Source organism: Miscanthus floridulus, chromosome 5 (assembly GCF_019320115.1).
Source record: "Miscanthus floridulus cultivar M001 chromosome 5, ASM1932011v1, whole genome shotgun sequence".
Classification (NCBI taxonomy): domain Eukaryota; kingdom Viridiplantae; phylum Streptophyta; class Magnoliopsida; order Poales; family Poaceae; genus Miscanthus; species Miscanthus floridulus.
In genome coordinates this window covers 12487854-12502446 of record NC_089584.1, presented here as the reverse complement: position 1 = coordinate 12502446, position 14593 = coordinate 12487854, and the positions used below count along the sequence as shown (strand labels likewise).

Genomic DNA, 14593 nt, shown 5'->3' with positions numbered 1-14593 from the left:
AGGTGCCATAACCGATCAATTAAAGTATATTGTCTAGTACTCGTGGGTGACGTCCAGGGTCGGGAGCTGCACTTCCGTCCATTCGACGATGAAGTCAGCGAGAGCCTGAGACTTGATAGCGGTATGAGGGACATACCTGATTTCATGACCCATGAGCTTGAGAGCCCACTTGGAGATTCAACCCATGGCATTGCGGTTGTGGATGATGTCTCCCAGCGGGTACGAGGTGACGACCATGACCTCGTGGTCGGTGAAGTAGTGCAGGAGCTTCCGGGTCACCATCAGCATGGCGTACAGAAGCTTCTGCACCTAGGGGTATCGAGCCTTGGTGTCGGTGAGTACCTCACCGATGAAGTATACCGATCATTGAACCTTTAGGGGGTGTCCCAGCTCCTCCCTTTCGATGATGAGGGCGGCGCTCACAATGTAGTTGTTTGCCGTGATGTAGAGGAGGAGGGGTTCTCCCTGTTCGGGAGCGACGAGGACTGGGGCCGACATCAGTGATGCTTTGAGGCTTTCCAAAGCCTGCTGTGCCTCCTCTGTCTAGATGAATGCATCTGTCTTTTTGAGAAGTATGTAGAGAGCCCCCCTGTTCCCCTAGTTGGGAGATGAACCGGCTTAGGGCAGCCAAACAGCCGGTGAGCCTCTATATGCCCTTGATGTTGTGTATAGGGCCCATGTTGGAGATGGCCCTAATTTTTTTAGGGTTGGCTTTGATGCTGCGCTCAGACACGATGTATCCTTGGAGCTTCCCCTTTGGAACTTCGAAAACACTTTTTTGGGATTCAATTTGATATTGAACCTTCGGAGGTTTGCGAATGTTGCGGCCAAATTTGTGATCAGGTCGCTAGCTTAAGCCATTTTCACCACTACGTCCTCTACATAGATGATGATTGTTGGTTTCGACTGCTTGCCTTGGTCAGGCTGGCCGGCTGGGTCGATTTGGTCGGTGAAGCATCGCTGCATGCACCATTGATAGGTGGTGCTAGCGTTCTTCAGATCGAAAGGCATGGTTATGTAGCAGTACGAACCATACAGTGATGAAGGAAGTCACGAGCTGGTCGGACTCTTTCATCGTGATCTGGTGGTAGCCTGAGTAGGCATCTAGAAATGAGAGGATTTCACATCCTAAGGTGGAGTCGACTATCTGGTCTATGCGTGGCAAAGGAAAATGGTCCTTTGGACACGCCTTGCTGAGGCCAGTATAATAAACATACATTCTCTATTTCCTGGCCTTCTTTTTCACAAGAACAGGATTAGCTAGCCAGTCGAAATGGTATACCTCTTTGATGAACTCGGCTGCTAGGAGTTTGGCGATCTCCTTGCTTATGGCCCTGCACCTCTCATCGTCAAAGTGACGTAAGCGCTACTTGGCAGGCTTTGAGCTCAGGACAAGGCGTAATGCGTGCTCGGCGACCTCCCTTGGTATGTCTGGCATGTCAGAAGGTTTCCACACAAAGACATCGCAATTGGCACGTAGAAAGTCAGCGAGCTCGCTTTCTTATTTGGCCAAGAGCTTGGTCCCGATCCGCACCGTCTTGGTCGGGTCGGTGGGGATAATCCCCACTGCCTTGGTTTCCTTGGTCGGGTGGAAGGCACTTGAGGAGGTCAGCTCGTTATAGTCTAGGACTACTGGAGTCGATGAATTCCCGAGCTCCGGGAGCTCAACGGAGTTGATGATGGCCATGGCGAGCTCATAATGCTCATGGTCGTACGTGTAGGCGTGCAAAAAGGTGCTACCCATGGTGATGATGTCGTTCGGTCCTGGCATCTTCAACTTGAGGTAGGTGTAGTTGGGGATCGCCATGAACTTGGCGTAGCATGGCTGCCCCAAGATGGCATGGTAGGACCCTGGAAAGTCCACCACATCTAAGGTGAGGACATCCGAGCGGAAGTTGGCTCGGTCACCAAATGTGATGGGTAGGTTGATTTACCCGAGTGGGTATGCCTGTGTCCCTAGGATCATGCCGTGGAAGGGAGAGCTCACTAGGTGGAGCTCCGACCTGGGATGTGCATGACGTCAAGAGTGTTGACGTAGAAATGTTGAGGCCGCTGCCTCCGTCCATCAGCACCTTGGTGAGGTGCTTCTTTAAGATGATGGGGTTGACGACGAGCGGGTAGCAACCCGGTCAGGTGACATGGGAAGGATGGTCTCTCTGATCAAAAGTAATCGGGGAGTCCAACCAGCTAAGGAAAGAGGGGACAACCGTCTCGGTGGCACACTCCTCTCTGTAGCGTACCTTGTGCTGGCGCTTGGAGTGGATGGCGTCGGATTCCCCAAAGATCATGAGGCATTCCTTGGGGTTGGGGAAGCCATCATTATCCTTGTCCACCGTGCCTTCTTTCTTGACCACCTCCTCCTTTCCCTTTCCTTCCTTCGGCTTGCCGGCCTATCGCAGAAAGCGCTTGAGGAGCTCACAGTCCTTGTAGAGGTGCTTGACGGGGTAGGCTTGGTTGGTGCATGGACTCTCCATGAACTTGTCGAAGTGGTTGGGCTAGCCCTGCTGGGGCTGCTTGCTCGCACGATCAACTGTGGTGACCAAAGCTGGGTTGGTCGGTCGGCACTAATCCTTCTTGTTCTTCTTGCCCCTTTACGTGGAGAGGCCCTCGCCTTGGTCCTCGCGCTTGGCCTTGCCCTTGTCCCGACCGCTGCTGAAGACCACCCTGACCGCCTCCTTGTCGGAGGCGTGATTCATGGCGATGTCGAGCAGGTCACAGGTGGTACAGGGCTTCAGACAGCCGAGCTTGTGGATCAGGGATTCACAGGTTGTACTAGAGAGGGACACACTAATGATGTCCGTGTCAACGACATCAGGAAGGGAGTTGCACCGTTTTGAGAACCTAGGGATGTAATCCCATAGGGACTCATTGGGCTCCTGCTGGTAGCTCTTGAGGTCCTAGGAATTCCTAGGACAGACATATGTCCCCTAAAAATTTCCGACGAAGAACCTCTTGAGATCCACCCAGTCGTGGATGCTGTCGGGCGGGAGGAATTTGAGCCATGCCCGAACATGCTCTCCCACATGGTGGGGAGATACTAAATGATGAAGTGGTCATCATCCACTCCTCCAGCTCGGTAGGTGAGCCGGAAGTCTTCGAGCCATATACTAGGGTTCGTTTCCTTGATGTATCTGGCAATATTGGTGGGTGGTCGGAAGCACTGTGGGAACAACGCTCTCTGGATGTGACGACCAAAGGCCCGTGGCTCCGGGCCATTCGGTCTAGGGCTCTGGTCGCTTGGTCGACCACCATGCCTAGGATGCCTGTCTCCGCACTCCTCAATGGTTAGGCCGAGGCCCGTGCCGCCTGCTCTCGCCTCCACTTGATGGATGTCATCATCGTGCTGGGCATGGCGTCGTTTGTTGATGACGCTGCGAGCATCACAGTTCGGCCCGAGCCATTCAAACATAGGTGGTCGGTGTGAAGCGGGCGCCAGGTTGGGCTATGGTGCAGCTATGGCCTGCTGCCCCACGCCCAGCAACTAGTGGTGAGTGGATGGAGTGATTCGACTGGTGCGACCCCATTTCCTCGGTGGGGCAAGAGGTCACGAGCCGATGTCATGACGTGGAGCTCTCCGCCTATTGAACGGTGGCGATTTCCACCAGCGCCTAGAGGTTTTGGTGGATTGCCTATTCCTAGGGGTCGGCAGGCTCGAGAAGGCCGCACAGAAGCATCGCCGTAGCAGCGATGTTCTGGCCAGCCCAAGCAAACTATGGGGGATTGTTCCCCCCATCCTAGATGTTACACTAGACCTGGCGGGCGTGACCCTGAGCACTGCTCACTGGGTTATGCGCACGTGGCGCAGCGTGTTGTGCCGAGTGCGCTAGAGCAAGTGACGGCTGACTCTGCTGCCTTTGTCGTAACTCCTCACTATGCTCCTATGCATGCGCGAGGGCCTTCACATGAGGTTCTAGAGGGGTGTGAGTCTGTAGAGATTCCATCACCACTGGTGGCTGTCCTGGGGCATCCACCATAGTGCACTCCCAGGACAGAGGGTGTCTAGATGCCACGATGTCATCGATGCTGGAGCCGTCGCTTTCGACCTCATCATCTATGAGGTCGTGAAAGAAGGCGGGAGCGTTGCTCGCCATCCCCATGAATTCGGTAGTGAGAGGGGGCAGCGTTAGCATCCTTCGGAGCCCCCTCGCGTATGCGTCCACGGGGGACGCAAAGTTGTAGGGGAACCGGTCGCACGGCGGTCGCAGTGGGGACAATGGGGTTCCTCGGGAGAGTCAGCGAAAAGTGTTAAATAATGAGTAAAGAACAATATGTACGTTACTCACCGTGGAGTTTGAGCCCAGCATGGGCTCGAGGCAAAGCGCGGGTGTCTCGACGTTAAGGTCGTCGAGTGGCCCAGGGCTGGCAGAGGGTGCTCCTCCTCCAGTGGGTGCCAGGACAAGTGCCTCCTCATAGAGGTGGAGTACGCCGAGCTGGTTGACGACGAAGTCTAGACTTCCGAAGAGGAAGGTCTAGAGCGGCTCGAAGACGGGAGGAACCCACATCCCAACAGGTGGGAGCGTGGGAAACTCTAGTGAGCCGAAGCGAATCGTATCGCTCGAGCCCACCATGACGAAGATGGTGAAAAGGTGGGCCATCCGATGACAAAAAGCGTGAACGCACGGCGTCCTCTCTACGGACATCGCCAACTATCGGTGCGAAAAGTGACCAACAAATAAATATTTGTAGTTTTGTCGTGCGTTGTGATCAGATGTGGCCTAGCACTCAATGACACGGGATTTATACTAGTTCAGACAACATGCTCTACGTCCAGTTTTAGTCGGTTGGTGACTTTATTCCTGGGCCCAGGTGCTCGAAGTTTGCTGTGGGGTTACAAACGAGTAGTAATAAGAAGGTGGGTGTTAAAGGCCCGGTCAGACTCTGAACCGAAGGGCCGAGAGTGATGGAGGCTCTAACGTGCGCTAAGTATTGGATCGTATGCTCTGTGTAGCTTTAGAGTTCTAGAGCTATTGAGCTATTCGAGTTCTCAGGTCCTCGAGTGCTTGAATCGTCTAGCTTCTCTTTTTTTAGGAGAGCTAGAGAGCCAGAGTCAGAATAGCCAGCCCCTTTTTAGGAGAGAGCTCATCCCCTTTTATAGTCAAAGAGGATGTGCTCTTACAAGTCAGAGAAAAAGAGAGAATGTATACGTGCACCACCTAGTCTTATTGCCCACGCTGTCGGGTACGAGACGGTCGTCGGCACCCACAATATTGTTCGTGTCAGATGCATGTGGCAGGCTCTATCGTGTTCGTCTGGTATGGCAAATATCGGCGTCTACAATACTGTTTGGGTTCTGACATGCCTAGAAGGTTGCATAGTGCCTTTCTGGCATGGCCTAGTGGCACCGTCCTATAGGTGTGCAGGGTATGGCAGGGTACGGTGCTCGGTATTGCAGTTTGACTTGAGCGCCTTACCTTATCTGCTCCGCCTGATCCTCAGGCCCTCACCGAACGGGCGTCCCCGGTCGATCGTTCCCAGTCGGCCTCGACCGTGTCGGTCGGGGAAGAGCTCCAAGCAGAGATCCGGTGTATCCCGGTCGAAAAAGAAGGTCGGAGTCGGACTATGTCCGCACCTTGGCCAGGCCTTTCAGTCGGGAACCAGATCGTTCTCCCAGCCTATCATTAGGTATCTGGGCCGGCCAGGGAGGCGTGTGTTGTTGCTATGCCGTCTGCTGGGCCGAGTTTTTGCTGAAAAGCGGACCCTTTGGGGACCCTGGATTTATAAACCCGACACTTAGTATCATATTTTGATTCAGAATAATTAAGTTGTGGCTGTAAAATTTCAGTGCCCATTTGTAATCTATATCTATATATGGTTCCTAAAATTTTAATCAACCTATGGTACACGCTTAAATGCTTTGGCCTCCCAAATAATAAGTATAATGCAGTAGCATTATATATATATATATATATATATATATATATATATATATATATATATATATATATATATATATATATATATATATATATATATATATATATATATATATATATAGAACTACTATCCTGTAGCTGGCTACAGAATAACTTATTCTGTAGCCACTTTGAGTTATGATAATTACTATGTTAATTTACGAGATTATAGTAACTCCTTACTAAGTGGTTTAATATAACGTTATGGTAAATATCACCATGTGTTATAGTAACCCAACTATCGTAAATATGTATTGACATTATGGTAAATTAGTATATAAAATTATAGTAAATGGAGGTAGCTACAGAATAACTTATTTTGTAGCCGGCTACTGAATAGCCTCTCCCTATATATCACCCAAAAAAAATTCAAGAAACCTTGTTAAATCCAAATGCATTGCATTGACATTTATATTTAATATCTGTTTTCATAAGCTTATTAGCATTCATGACTGGAAACTGAGAATAGAGGACAGATGTAATAAAATTTTTTCAAGAAACCTTGACGGTCATTTATACTTAATATATCTGTTTTCATAAGCTTAATATATTTGTTTTCATTGTTTTTTTTGGTTTATTTATTAGAAGCTGTTCTCGTATGTACTTTGATGGCTTCGGCTTCATTTTTTTTTTCAGTCTATTGGTTTGATCGTATTTGGCTTATAAATCATGGCTTATCAGCCAACGAACATTATTTTTCTTTTACACCAAACCAGCCAAGAGTACTTTCAGCCATGGCTTATAAGCCAGACCAGCCCAAACGAACAGAGCCTTTATTTAGAAGCCGTTCTTGTATATACTCGTTTGGTAGATTTTAATTAAGTCGGCGGAGAAGCCACTACAGAAGGCAAGCCAAAAGAGGGCCTAATAAATATTAAAAAAAAAGAAAAGAAAAAAACACGTCCCTATATATAAAAGATAAAGCACACTGTTCCCTGATCATTGTTACCGCAGATTTTCATGAAAAAAACATTTGACCTGACCAATCTTAGCCGCCTGGCCGGTGTGTCGTTCACGGGCAGCCCATCCCGCGCCCAGCAGGCACGTCCACCCCCAGCGGTTGCGTGTTAATTTCCCGTCCCGTCGCTACCATCCGCTCTTCCAGATTTGCTGATGCGTGCTGGGTATTATTGCCTGCGAAATCACGTATAGACCCAGTCACCCAGATGTGAGGCCAAGAGCTCGCCGGCACGGTCCACGGGCAAACGTTTTATCATAATTTTGAGGGCAGCAACAGCGAGCAAGTCATCAGTTGCAGCTAAGAAACTGACTGGGACAGTGACTTGTAGATGCAACCTCGCATCACATCCCTAGAAGATGGGGCAAGATCGAAGGGAGGATTACGGGACAAGCGACGCATATATAAGTAGACGTGCAGAGTTCCGAAGCTTCTGCGCCTGGGGATGTTCGAGGATGCCAGCTCTCTTCTCTCCATCACGAGGCACACTTTGGCACTTGTTTACTCCTGAAGCGCTGACTCTGATGATGATCATCAGGACACATGACCCTACGCGCACACAGCCTAGCTACATACTCCTATCTAATAAGTGGCGTCAACTGATGTATTTTAGTGTAATTCAACTCATCTTAAGCTATGGTAGTTTAAGACCCCGTCCATTATCTCTTCTCCACGCAAAAAAAAAGTATGGTTTGGATGATCGTACACTATCCAAAGCCGCCACAATTCATTATTATTCATACAAGTAAGGGCCTGTTTAGTTCCTAAAATTTTTCACCCCAAAGTGTCACATCGAATCTTGCGACACATGCATGGAGTACTAAATGTAGACGAAAAAAACTAATTACACAGTTTGGTGAGAAATCACGAGACGAAACTTTCGAACTTAATTAGTCCATAATTAGACACTAATTACCAAGTACAAACGAATGTGCTACAGTAGCCAAAACAAAAAAAATTCGTCATCTAAACAAAAAAAAATCGTCATCTAAACGCGGCCTAACAACCCAATTCCTGCACTGAGCTTTGACGTATGGCTGCACTCTAGCTAGCCATACCGTTAGGCTGCAGGGCCCAGTTGTGATGCCAAGTGTTACTATCACACGACTCTGGCGTCAGCTCAGTCCCTGTCTGCTTGAACCCAGTTGTACATTCTAGTTGTATAAACAGTAACAGCGTACTCCATCTGTCCAAAAAGAATGTACATCTTGCATTCCATACACTAGACCTATAAAAAATAATGTTAACATTTGTGCCTCTAAATATATTTATTACGAAATAAAATCCACCGTTGATCTAATGATACTCATTACACAATATAAAATATCAGAATTCTTTTATATATATTTGGTTAAACAAAAAAGAGTAGGCAATGCTTTGGCTACAACTATGTACTGTATCAACAGTTTTTTTTTGTGCCTCTGCAACTGAGCAGCGACTGTGAATGATATCAGCCAAACACTCCTATATGTTTTCTTTCGACGGACGGAGTAATATATCTATATCTTCTTTTTTTAATTACTATATCTATAACTATCTATATCTAATAGCAAAGAGTGAAATTTCTCTTCCCAAATTTTCGTCCTCCATCACTCTCTTAAGTGTGTCGGTCCTTCCGGTTCCTCGAATATAGGAGTTTTACTAAGAGTAATAGTACATGATGATAGAATTAAAGATAAAGGTCTAAATTGGTTTATTGTCTAACCAGTGACTCGAACTCATGGCTTATGCTTTATAGGAGTTAGAATTAGAACATTGTCTAGTCGTGGTACAAGTTTTGATTTTCGAAACATATTAGGCCCGTTTAGATGTGAATTTTTTTTGGCTTTTGGATACTGTAGCACTTTCGTTTGTATTTGGCAAAAATTGTCCAATTATGGACTATTTACGTTTAAAAGATTCGTCTCGTCAATTACAGGCAAACTGTGCAATTAGTTATTCTTTTTACCTATATTTAATGCTTCATGTATGTGCTGTAAGATTTGATGTGACGAGGAATCTTGAAAATTTTTGGATTTTGGCTTGCATCTAAACGGGGCCTTAGAATAGATGGCACAGGCTGCTGCATGTTCTGTTGCAACGTCCAGACATACACAGTGTGTTAGCGCGTGTATACTATACATATCGAAATAAATAAAAAATAAACCCACCGTTTGTACGTATACATCGCGATCCCAAGACCGATGAGCAAAGGCATTATGGATGCCAGGAGTACCTTTCACTCCTCAGTAATGGCAGAGCTGATAAATTAGCTGATTATTAATTTTATTAATCGCCGTGTTTGAGGGCGAAGCTTGCGACTCTCGACTTACCACCCACCGTGGTTGCGCCAAATGCCCACGTCGTGCCTACCGCCGCACGCACGCACACGGCACACACGCAGGCGGCTCCGGCATCCCTTCCGTCTCATTACTCCTCGGTTTCTTCTTCTTCCTCCTCCTGCACCTGCAGCAGCAGCGAGTCCAGTCCAGCCCCACCGCGACGCCCGATGCCGATTCCGCATTAAACTACGCACTCATCACCCCAAAGCTTCGCTGATCGGGGCGGCCCCCTTCGCATAAACACCGCCGCTTCCCCTCCCTGACCGACCCTTCCCACTGTCTCTGCTCGGCCTCGGCCGCTCTCCCTCCCCTTTCCATCGCCTCCCCCCTCTTCCTCTTCCTCCTCCTCCTCCTGCTGCCGCCGCCGCTGCAGCTAGGGAGCGGTACTAATTGGGAGGTAGGTAGGTGGAGGCCGCGGCCGCCAGGGATGGTGGCCGTCGGCGGCGGCGGCGGGGGGCGGCGGAGGCGGGCGTGGCGGTGGGCCATGCGGGCGGTGGCTAGCGCCGTCGTGTGGACCGCGGTCGTGCAGGTCGCCTCCATCGCCGGGCTGTTCCGCCCGTGGGTCGTCGCCGACTGCGGCGGCGGCGGGAAAGGCGGCGGCGCCGCCGCGGCCGGGCTCGCCGCGCTCGCCGGCGAGGACGGCCTCGCGGCGAGGCTGTCGCCGCCGGCGCTCGTGCCCAAGAGTGAGTGGCCTCGCCTTCCTTCGTTGCGCTGATCTAGGGGAAGCTCGGGACCCCCACGATTTGGGCGGAGACCGAGTCGAATGAGGCGGTTGCGTGGCCGCATTCCCGGGACGATCCGGCTCCATCGTGGGCTCAAATTACTAAATTAGCTGTTTCGGGGTGATTTTTTTCGCCCGTTGGGGATCTCGGGGCTCAAATTACTGAATTCGCGATTCCTTGCTTCATATGGCAAAGGAATACTTTGGTAGGTCAAAAGGAGACATCGTTGTGAACTTGGCCAAAATGTGGCTTCAGGCCTTAATCCCTATCTTGCGTATGCTATATTTAGAGCTTATCCCGATGCTTAGAATGACCCAAGATCCTCTGTTATTCATACCATGTAATGATCTGGGGAATTATTCGTAAAGATTGAGTATAGTTCTGTTCCTTAAGACATGTGGCGATCAGGCTGATTCCTTCTAGTCACACGTCACTAAGACGCCAATTGGCATATCTTGTTGTCTCAGCCGTCCTGTTCACATTGGCACTAGAGCTGATTGGGTTTTGCTGTTACTTTCTACAGGAATTTACAAAAGCAATGGCTACCTACTGGTGACATGCAATGGCGGACTCAATCAAATGCGAGCCGGGGTTCGTACCTCAATTTCGTGCTGGTTTGTCACCTGGTTTCATGCTGCGAACCAGCGCTGCTGTTCGTTCTTCATTCTATCAGAAGTTTATATGAAATGGTATGCTGCAGATATGTGATATGGTGACTATAGCGCGCCATCTGAATCTAACACTTGTGGTCCCTGAACTGGATAAAAGGTCGTTTTGGGCTGACCCAAGGTACGATTTCCCACCGGGTAAATGTTTTTTTGTCATGTCCATTGGGCTGTTTAGCTTTTGCTTCAGGAAACCAATTAAACATGACATATGATCTTGTGTGTTATGAAGTGCATTCCTCTTATGTACTACTCCCTCCGTCCCAGTAGATAAGGCGCAACCACTTCCGGTTCAAAGACCAAGGAACGCATTTAATTCCTCTCTCTTAACACTAGTACTACTACATCGATCTATGTGCCTTTAGAGAGAGCACACCTTATATTATGGGACATATATAAAAAGTGGTTACGCCTTATATATTAGGACAGTGGGAGTACCTCCATTCTCTTTTATAAGGCGTGGCTGGACATGACATGGTCTCCCAAACTACACTTTTGACCATTTATTTATTTTATATTATATTATTTATATCTATAAATTTATGATAATTGGATACTACTTTTAATTACCAATCTAACCATATCAAGTTTATAGTGTAATAATTAAAATTGTTAGCTAAATTATTGGTCAAAGATTTAAAGTTCGACTCTTGATTTGTGTGCGCGTCTTATAAAAGAGAATGGAGGGAGTATTTCAGAACAAACTAGGATTTGTGTGCGTCGAAATGCTACTAAATCAGAGGTAGTTCTTCTGTTTTCTGCTCCTTGCGAATTAATTTGTTGTTTTGAGTTTGCAGTGATTTTGGAGATATTTTCGACGTGGACCACTTCATTAATTCCTTGAGAGATGAGCTGATGATAGTTAAAGAGCTGCCTTTAAAACTCCAGTTAAGAACTAAGAAGAGACTGTACTCGATGCCTCCTGTCAGTTGGTCGAATGAAACATACTACCTAAAGCGGGTAATCTTCGATTTTTCATACCACAGAGTGTAGGCTACATTTAGCAGCATCGAGAGAGTGATGGCAAGTGATCTGAAATCACAAATTTTGCAGATATTACCTCTTGCAAGGAAGCACAAAGTAATCCATTTTGAGAAATCGGACGCTCGCCTTGCAAACAATGGCCTTCCTATTCAGCTCCAGATGCTGCGTTGCCGTGTAAACTTTGAGGCTTTGAGATTCACCCCACAGATCGAAGCCCTTGGCAGAAAGCTTATGTCCACCCTCCAGAGAAGTGGACAATTTGTTGTGCTTCACTTGCGCTATGAGATGGACATGCTCTCCTTTTCAGGCTGCACACATGGCTGCTCTAGTAAAGAAACTGAGGAGCTCACTAGAATGAGGTTTGTGTTTTTCACCGTTACACACTACTTACTCTTTGTGCTACTTTGATGCTTCACTGGGTATAAACTAATCACGTTTGTACTATAGATATGCTTATCCATGGTGGAAAGAAAAAGAGATCGATTCTGAAGTGAAGAGGCTTCAGGGACTTTGCCCCCTCACACCAGAGGAAATTACTCTAGTGCTTAAAGCTCTAGGGTTCACAAAGGATACGCTGATATACATTGCTTCTGGTGAAATCTATGGTGGTGAAAGGCGCTTGGCGGTGCTCAAGGATGCGTACCCTAAACTAGTGAGCACCTTTCTATCATTTAAACATTCTGGAGATCTTTTACTTGGATGCTTACTTGCTCAGTTCTATTCTGTATTAGGTAAGGAAGGAGAAAATTTTATCTCCTGATGAATTGCGACCATTCCAGAACCATTCAACCCAGATGGCAGCACTGGATTACATGGTTTCTCTAGCAAGCGATATTTTCATTCCCAGCTATGATGGAAATATGGCAAGGGTTGTTGAAGGTCACCGCAGGTCTGCATCTTTGGATTCTGATCAGAACTTTACCTGTCTATTTATCATATTGCACATTGTTCATTACTACTAGTCAATAGAAGTATATGGTATGCTAATTTTGAATTCTCTGTGAGAAAAAACTGTCTCTGCCTTCACAAGTTCAAATCTACCGCTGCTATGGCTGTAAACATCATTGCTGATCTATTTCAGGTATATGGGTTTTCGCAAGACCATTGTTTTGGACAGAAAGAAGCTTGTTGAGCTCTTGGACCTTTTCCAAGGAGGTGCTCTATCTTGGGACGAATTCTCAGATGCAGTGAAGGAGGCACACAAGAGCCGCATGGGGCAACCTACAGAAAGAAAGGTCATCCTTGGCCAGCCTAAGGAAGAGGACTATTTCTATGCTAATCCTCAAGAATGCCTTGGCTCCAACGGAGGACTAAGAGACATTTCCTGACAATGCTTCCTAATAATGGTGCCTCAACCCTATAGCACACTGTGTGTGTTCATCGAGACCAATCACTTCTGTACAGCTGACCAAAAGGCCCTCTCTGCTTAGTAAGCATTTACCACAAGTACATGCAGGTTCACAGATCAAATGCCCACAGCCAGGTTTCCTCACAGAATAAAGCAGAAAACCTCTGGGTTCAGAAAGAAGAGATGCCGCCCGTGCATCCAGTCTTCTCCTTCTCAACCATCTGTCATAGTTGTTGTAACCCTTTTGTTTACCTGTCAGTTTTTTCATTCCATTGTTCCCCACTCGCCCTTTTACTGCTCCAGTTTCTTCTAGTGGGCAGTATCTCTCTCTGTTCATGTGAAAGTAGGAGTTCATTTTTCTTGGAAGTTCCTTGTACTAGTAAGTCATTATCATTCAAGATTCACAGTGATAACAGAAATTTCTGACAAAACATTACCCTTGAGGGATCAAATTGTGGCGATTGAGCAATTGCTTTGGTTCTAACATCTCATCCATGGATTTTAACGCTTATGCTGTGTAGAAACTGTCGACGTGGTTGTTGCCGTTGCTCTGTAGATACGGGCCGGCTGATTCCGACTTGGCTTGCACGCCCCGTCTCAACCAAATGGCATTGATCATTTGGCAGTTCTGTACGTAGCACCGGAAAGGAATATGCTTTGCAAATTTGCAATCTTTTACTGCTCTCGTTTGGCGTTTGGCTTGAGCGTGACAATGATTCCTCGTCGCAATCGTAAATAATGCTACGAGTCTTTTGATGAGCAATACTACCAATTTCCTTTTTGTCCGTGCAAGGTCTGCAACGGTGGGCGTGGCGGTGTCCGTGCAAGTTATTCACCTATGATTGAAGCATGAATACAGAGCCAATGCTTTGCTGGGAGATCGCCTCTCTGCTGCTACGAGATCATGTCATCCATTCCATGGAACTATTATTGCTTCAATCAAGATCCTAAAGATTGTCTCTGTTGTTGTCATAGTTTTGTTTCTTCATGAACTATGCTCTGTTTGTTTCTCGCACAGTGTTTGCGTGGCCGAAGCGGTTTTATTTATTGCAGCTGTGGTTGCTGAACAAGATGACATGGCCATATAAAGTACACCAGGAAATTCTATTTTATTTTGTTTAGAAATTCAGTTTCATGTTAATTAGAAATGTAAAAATAAACTAGGATGCAAGCTTACTGGATCTCTATAGTTTGGTAGGTGCAAATTTTTCTCATAAATTTACAATTGAAGTGTTGTGATCATATCTTTCTATGTTTATAAGCTAATCTTACACATCAGCATTTAGTTATATGTTGGTTAACATTGTAGGTAAATTAATCTTAGCATGCTCCAACACACAATGACATGATTGTTTTTAGTACTGACATGCCACTGGCTCCTAATATGAGCAGCTTTGCAGAGGATCACAAAACAAGCATAATAGGTGAGTCTTTGAGAGGAGGATTGACCAGCCGTTGAGTCCTTGCAATAAGGACGACAATATCGCGCGATGGGTCGCGCGTTTGCGTTTGGAAAACGCGCGACCCATCTCACCTGTCGCGCTCTCCCAACTTCTTTCTCCACCCGCCGCCCCCGGTCGCGGCTGCCTCGCCGCCAGCCGTGCCGCCCAAAGACCCGCCTTCCCCTAACCCAAGGGCACCGGTGAGTCCGGCGTCCTCGTCCTCGCCCCACCCCTGCCCCCG

The 14593-nt window shown here is 47.4% G+C and overlaps 1 protein-coding gene across 1 annotated transcript; it reads left to right on the top strand.

Annotated features, from left to right (window-relative positions):
- The first annotated feature begins 9192 nt into the window (after nucleotides 1-9192).
- Nucleotides 9193-13379, top strand: LOC136449521 (rhamnogalacturonan I rhamnosyltransferase 1-like). The gene is made up of 8 exons (XM_066449561.1): nucleotides 9193-9874; nucleotides 10437-10504; nucleotides 10614-10702; nucleotides 11376-11538; nucleotides 11632-11921; nucleotides 12010-12214; nucleotides 12294-12451; nucleotides 12644-13379. The coding sequence occupies exons 1-8, from the start codon at nucleotides 9619-9621 to the stop codon at nucleotides 12888-12890; spliced, it is 1476 nt and encodes a 491-aa protein (XP_066305658.1). The 5' UTR covers nucleotides 9193-9618; the 3' UTR covers nucleotides 12891-13379.
- The last annotated feature ends 1214 nt before the right edge of the window (nucleotides 13380-14593 follow it).